Raw genomic sequence first — 6,650 nt, forward strand, 5'->3', positions numbered from 1 at the left:
AAATGTGAATACATAAAGCCAATGCAAGAAAGTTGAGCCACCAAGATGCTTCATCAGGTAAAGGTACTTGCCATCACCCCAATAATCCCAGTGCGATACTCGGGGTCCACCTGGTAGAAGAAGAGAGCCGACTCCCACAAGCAGTTCCTCTGACCTCCACACAAGCACAGCAGCATGTGTGTATCCCCCAAACAAGTAAGCAAATATAACAAAAAGATAAAAAAAAAAAAGCTAGGGCATATTCATAAACCACAAAGCAAAGACCCTAATTAAAATCAAATCCAACAATATGAAAACAAAAAACAATGAGAAAACAAAACAAACAAAACAAAAACCCCATACCAGTACGGTGGAACTGGACTCCAGGAATGCAAAGATGGTTCAAAACCAGACGACTCACCTGCAGCTCACTGCAGAGAGAAGGTTCGCAGCCCGTGATTACTTCAGCATGCACAGTCAGCATTTCACAAGGGTGGGCACCAACTCAAGACACTCATTCGTGGTTGGATGCGTTTAATTACTTTCAATTCCGCAGGGGGGCCACACGGGGAGCACTTTCCTCCGGTTTTCCCCAACAGCTGGCGTCCCCATCTTGTTTTCTTGCTCAGAAAATCTGAGGTACGTTACTTTTTACTCTGCCTTGCTGCTTTCCTTCAGGGAGCTGGCTTGTTCAGGTCTGTGGTGCTGTGCTTTGCCCCAGGCACCTATGAGTGAGTTAGGCCGGATCGTGGTGCTCCCTCGCTTTGTGACGTTTTGGGGAATGAAAAGGACTGAGCCAGGCTAGGGAGACTCGGGAGCCGCAAATGGCCTTCACATTTGCCCACATGGACCGTCTGCCCTGTGAGTGCTTGTTCCGGTACAGCATCTCGGTTGTGGTTTTGTTTGTGTAGATGGCACACATCTGGAAGCAGAGCATCACCAAGGCAAAGAGGAAGCCCATCAAGGCCACTAGGAAGAGGAAGAGGATGGAGCCAGGTGGGGACACGGTGCTGCTGGAATCCCACTCACCCTGGGCGTGGCTCAGCAGGATAGGGATGCCCAGTAGGAGCAGAATGTGGGTTGAGATAAGCCCAATGTACAGAGTGAAGAGCAAAAAGTATTTCTGGTTGTCTTCACCCACGCAGTTGTTGACCCAGGGGCAGTGGTGGTCGTTTTTGCGAATGCAGCGTTCGCACACCAGGCAGTGGTCAGTCCTCTCTGGTACGGCACTCAGGCAGAGGAAACAGTAGGACACCGTGTCAGGCCCGGGTGGGTTTCCCAAGGGCACAGAGCCGGGGTCGGTCAGCATAGTACGTAGGTGTGAAATGAGCGCCAGGGAGGCCAGCAGATGGAAGACCACACCGTTGGTCACAGCGTAGGATATGTTGTTAGATGGTACGAGCAGGTCCCGGACCAGGAACCACGCAGAGCTCAGCACTAGCACCCACATGGCCATGGAAAATAGGATGCCCAGGGGGTCCCACACGAACCAGCAGCAACGCTCGGGGCCCTTTGGTGGGCTCTCTAGCTCGGCCCTGTGCTCGGAAGTGCTACGTTTTTGGACCCATGAAAGCATTGTGAGAGTCCTCAGGCCTGCTCAGGGGCCGGCATCCTGGTGGTAGATCAAAGCCCAGGAGGAAACCCCAGAGAGAAAAAGGTCCCCGTGCCTTGGCCCTCCTTTCCCGCCCAGCTTGTCTGGAATTGGTACCTGCTGCCCTGGGCAGAGGCAGGGAGGGGTTGATCCTTGCAGTGTTCTAGAATGCTCCCTCCGATGGGTTTATGAACACAGAAAGGGCCTGGTCTCCCTCAAGGCCTGGAGGAAGGCTGGGAGGAGGAGACACCCCTAGGTGCTGACCACTTGGATCTGCCTTCTCTGAACTGACCTGTCAGAGCCTCATAACTGCCGGACAAACCTTTACCACCTCTTTGCTTCGGAGAAACTGAGGCAAGAGGAAGTTAAATAATGTGTCACAAGAGAGCAGGCAAGAGACTGATCTGGAGCCTCGGCTTCTGCTCTGTCCTGTGCTGGGCTGAAGGTCCACCCAGGGGAGGGCTCAGGATGTCAGAGGAGGGAGCAGGAGTCTCTCCAAAGAAGGGTGGTGTTGATGGATGTGACAACATCCATGGTCTTCAAGGGCAGCTCGAGAGCCCCCTTGAAAAGCTTCCGTATGGAGACTTCCCTCTAGAGCCCAGGAGGCAGATTCCTCAACACTCACTGCGGAGCAGGAGGAGAGATACGTAGCCCCTGAACTGAGTGCAGGTGAGTGGAGAGGCCTGTGTGTGAATGAGGGTGACGTTGCCAGCACATGGCCAGGTCCTGTCGGGGGACATGTCATACAGAATGGTGGAAGTACAGGGTCCCTGTCAGCATGCCCATGAAGAGCATCTGTCCCGTGGGAGAGGCCGACCGGGACTGGTTTGGCAATACTATGGTTGATGTAACCATGAAAGAAGAGTGCGTGAGGCTCACTTAGGGACAGATGGGAAGTAAGAACATGTTGGGGAGTGCTGGGTTCTTTCAGAGAGGTCTGTGGCCTCTTAGGCACGACAGCTCTTGGGCAAAGCTGAAGAAGAGAAGAACCGGTCTGTGGGAGGCCAGCCCCCACTTTTTCCCAGGGTACTCTTGAGGAGAGAGGGATAAGCAATTTTTAGATAGAAAGATAGTGTGGAGAAGACAGAAACACAGGATAGCATTTGGGAGGATCTGGATCAATATTCACCAGCCCCTTTTATCTCTTCAAAAGGGCTTTTTTTTCTTTCTTTCTTCGAGACAGGGTTTCTTTGTGTAACTTTGGTGCCTGTCCTGGAACTCTGTAGCCCAGGCTGGCCTCGAACTCCCATAGATCCACCTGGCTCTGCCTCCCGACTGCTGGGATTAAAGGCATGAGCCACCACCACACAGCTCAAAAGGGCTTTTTATAGGAATGCCAAGGGGTAGGGCAAAAGACCTCCCCCTAGCACAGCCAAGTGCTGACCCAAACATTTGGTAACCACGCACGTGGTCAAGCCACCCCTTAATGCAGCCCTGCTGGGTAAAGCAAGCTCAGCTCTCACCAGGAAACCTTTGTGGGCCCCCAAACTAGTCCGATTGTCTTCTCCATCCACAGCCCAAACTCAGTGATGTGGAGGACAAATCTGGGTGGCCGGGCTTCCCGCAGCACCACCAGGTAGAGGCACTTGTTTGGCTATGAACACAGCAGAGGCAAGCTTGGGGAGTGGACACTTTTGTTTGGGTTGTACTCAAGGACTTGTCCATACAGAGGCCAGGGTACTTTGGGCTTTCCAGTGTCCTGTACCAATGTAAAAAAAAAAGTCCTTGTGTTAGGCTATGGAGGGGTGTGTGTGTGTGTGTGTGTGTGTGTGTGTGTGTGTGTGTGTGTGTGTGTGTGTATGGTCTGAGATAAACAACAGTAGGAATTGTTTCTTCTGTTCCTTATGACATCACAATGGCATCATGGATCTGGGTGAGTCCTTGTCGCCACACCTAAAGGAGGTTGGCTTGCAAGGGAGCTAGGAAACAAAGTTCAGCTTGTGGGTGAAGAGTCACTGACCTCACCCTCATCTCCTCAGCAGGTCTCGTTGCTGTGTGGGGTGACCTCACTTTGGGTGGGTGGGGATTTGTGGGGTGGTGAAGCCTCTGTGAACACATACATTACATCTCTCAGTGATGCAGGCCATTGGGGTTCTCCACCATGCCATCTCCATGCCTTTTGCCCATCATGTTTCCTGCTGCTGGGGACTTTCTGAGCTATCACTTCTCTAGACCCCGACTTCCCCAATGTCTGCTGGAAGCCATGAGCTAAGTGTGTAAGTCTGAGCTGTGACATCAGAAACATAGTTGTCTTAGTTTGGATTTTTATTGCTGTGAAGAGACATCATGATCACGGCAACTCATATACAGAAAAGGTTAATTGGGGTGGTACACTTACAGTTTCAGAGGTTCAGTCCATTATCATCATGGTGGGGAGCATGGTGAACTGCAGGCCGATGTGATGCTGGCTACATCTTGGCTTGCAGGGAATAGGAAATTGACTGAAATACTGGATGGTATCCTGAGTATAGGTAACTTTGAAACCCACCCCTACAGTGACACATTTCCTCCAACAAGGCTATACCCACTCCAACAAAGCCACACCTTCTAATAGTGCCATTTCCTATGAGATTGTGGAGGCCAATTACATTCCAAGTTTATTCCCCATGCATGGTGACTCATGTGGGGTTCTCAGGAATTTGGCTCTCAGGGACAGAACCGCAGAAAATCCTCTTGGAGGGGTGATGGGACTTCCAGCATGAACCTCTTGTCTATTCTAGGCGTTGACATACCTGTGTCTACCTGCAAGCTGTCCCATCCAAACTGTCTGGGGGCCCTGGTTGTTGTCCCCTCCATTTTCGTACGGGAGTGCATGTAGCTGCTGTCTCTGCTCATGGCTCAGTTGTGACGTGTGGTTCCCTGTACCCTTCTGTGGGTGGTACCTGGGTACCTTGTGCCCTCACTAGGTTTTGTTCTTGAGCCTGGCATGGGCGGCCATCTTGCCGCTGGTGCCATGTCTTTAACGCTAGCTCTCAGTGGCGCATTGCCTGCACTGTAGGAACGTAATGGAACTCCCCTGAGAAGCACACACTCTGCAGCATGGGTCTGGTGGCCTCGGTCCTAGGACTGGGCCCTAGTTAGGGTCTCTGTGTAGACCTTCAGGGATGGGCTTAGGATCTCCCTCTATTGATACCAGCTGAGTGGAAACCAGCAGAAAGGAAGTGTGTGAAAGGCTCCTGGAGAGGCTAGGGGTGGAGGCCTCAGGGTTTGCACATACCTGCAGAGTGCTGGGAATGTATGTCTGCAAGGCTTGGTCTATCGCCTGCCAAGATGTTCTGTTCTGGGACAGCTTGGCTGTGGGGACTTGTTGCCCCTGGTATCCAGTGGAAGAGGAGCTGTATTGGATTCAGGTTTAACGTTTTGTTTCTATGCTTTGGAAGACATGCTTTCTGTTTCCAGGCTTTGTCCTGGTTAGGGACAAGTCTCACTCAGTACCTGCGGCTCCTCCCAGCACTTCACCTCACCCCTCCCTTCAACCTCTCCAACCCCGGGGCAAGGCTTTGCTTTCGTTCCCCCAGCTTCTGATCCTCTATAACAAGCAGCCATTTTGACCACATGCTGTCTTGGTTCCCATCTGCTCTCTTGGTCCTCTTGGCCCCCTCTCGCCTCCTCCTCCCTTTTTCTCTTCCTCTCTCACCTGCCCCTACCATGGCCTGGTTCAGTCTGCTGGCCATGTTCAGTCTGGACCCATCCAGATGCCTCTGGCTGTATTCTCCCTCATATCTACAATAAAGCCTCTCTCCTCACCCATCCCTAGGAGTGGGAATGTCTTCATTTTCATTCAGTCCTGTTATTTGCCCAATCAAGATTCCTTCATCCTCAGTCTCCTTCTCCAGAATCTGTGCAATTCTCTGCAATTTCCATGCATTCTCTGAGGCATGCAGGATATCCTAAGATTCCATGTGGATGCTTTACGGAATGTTCTGTTGTGTATCAGCATTTTTACCGAATTCCGTGGTGTTCTTCCATAATTAAGTCTGCGTTGTAGCTGCATCAGCCTCATTTCCTTTGCTGTTGGATCTCAGAGGTTCTGAACATTCACTGGCTCATCTAAAGATACGGGGGTAAAAGTTCTAGTTTTCCCATAACTGACAAGAGCATTTTCCCTCCTGGATCCTGCTTCTCCTGGCAGTAGAAGCGGGTTGGGTCCTGAGGTCTCCTCTGCTTTTCTCTTCCTCCTTTTCTTTTCTTCTTTTAAACTGTTTTTAGACAGGGTGTCTCTGTGTATCCCTGGCTGTCCTGGAACTCACTCTGTAGACCAGGCTGGCCTCGAACTCACAGAGATCCGCCTGCCTCTGCCTCCCGAGTGCTGGGATTAAAGGCTGAGCCGCTGCCGCCACCACCTCCACCACCACAGGCCTGGTCTCTGGCTTCCTCTGCTTCCCTTATGTGACAATGTGATGTTGAGACCTGGGACATCCCTCAGCCCTGCTCTTCATGTTTTACCCACATGACTTGTCTTCTGTTTTCCTGTTCAACATTTTTGATTTCCTTTTGATTGACTTATTCATACACCTGTTTTTGAATTACATAAAACTGGATGTTTTAAATGTTAATTTTTTAAAAACACAGACAGGAGGAGATACAGTATATCTCCTCTGAATGTATTGTGCTTTTTACCCTGCCGACTTATCTGTGATTAATACTTGCAAATCCTTTGTGAATTTTGGAGGGGAAGCGTGTGCTGTGTCGTGTATAGTTATTAATCAACCTTATTAACTATGTGATTTATTTCTACAGTTTCTTCTTTTTTTGTTCATCTCAAGGCTGAGTTGTGGGTTAATTCTTTCACTGCATCGCTTCTCTGTCAAATTTTGAAGTATTTTTATTTACCTGCCATTAACTCGTGTGGGTTGTTACTCTGCACATGTGTATTTACTGAAGTGGGTTCAGTATTTGGGTTGTCCCTTTTGTCCATATGACACACTGTCTCCCCACCCCATCCCCCACACCACTGCTGTTTTTGCCTATGCTGTGTATCATGACCTCTCCAGTGGTCACTTGTGTTAGTTACTTTCCGAACGGATCACCAAACATCTGATGGGAAGCCATTCAGAGGGGAAGGGCAGATCTTAGCTCA

The 6,650-nt window shown here is 50.4% G+C and overlaps 1 protein-coding gene across 1 annotated transcript; it reads right to left on the reverse strand.

The window, feature by feature from the left end:
* Nucleotides 1-496: 496 nt before the first annotated feature.
* On the reverse strand, nucleotides 497-1,730 carry LOC114699183 (palmitoyltransferase ZDHHC3-like). The gene has a single exon (XM_037197459.1). The coding sequence runs from the start codon at nucleotides 1,553-1,555 to the stop codon at nucleotides 716-718; it is 840 nt and encodes a 279-aa protein (XP_037053354.1). The 5' UTR covers nucleotides 1,556-1,730; the 3' UTR covers nucleotides 497-715.
* Nucleotides 1,731-6,650: the final 4,920 nt, after the last annotated feature.

Source organism: Peromyscus leucopus, chromosome 20, assembly GCF_004664715.2.
Source record: "Peromyscus leucopus breed LL Stock chromosome 20, UCI_PerLeu_2.1, whole genome shotgun sequence".
Taxonomy (NCBI): Eukaryota; Metazoa; Chordata; class Mammalia; order Rodentia; family Cricetidae; genus Peromyscus; species Peromyscus leucopus.

Excerpts from the sequence above, each read along its gene's own strand:
- LOC114699183 (XM_037197459.1), bottom strand. The coding sequence starts at position 1,555 with ATGCTTTCATGGGTCCAAAAACGTAGCACTTCCGAGCACAGGGCCGAG.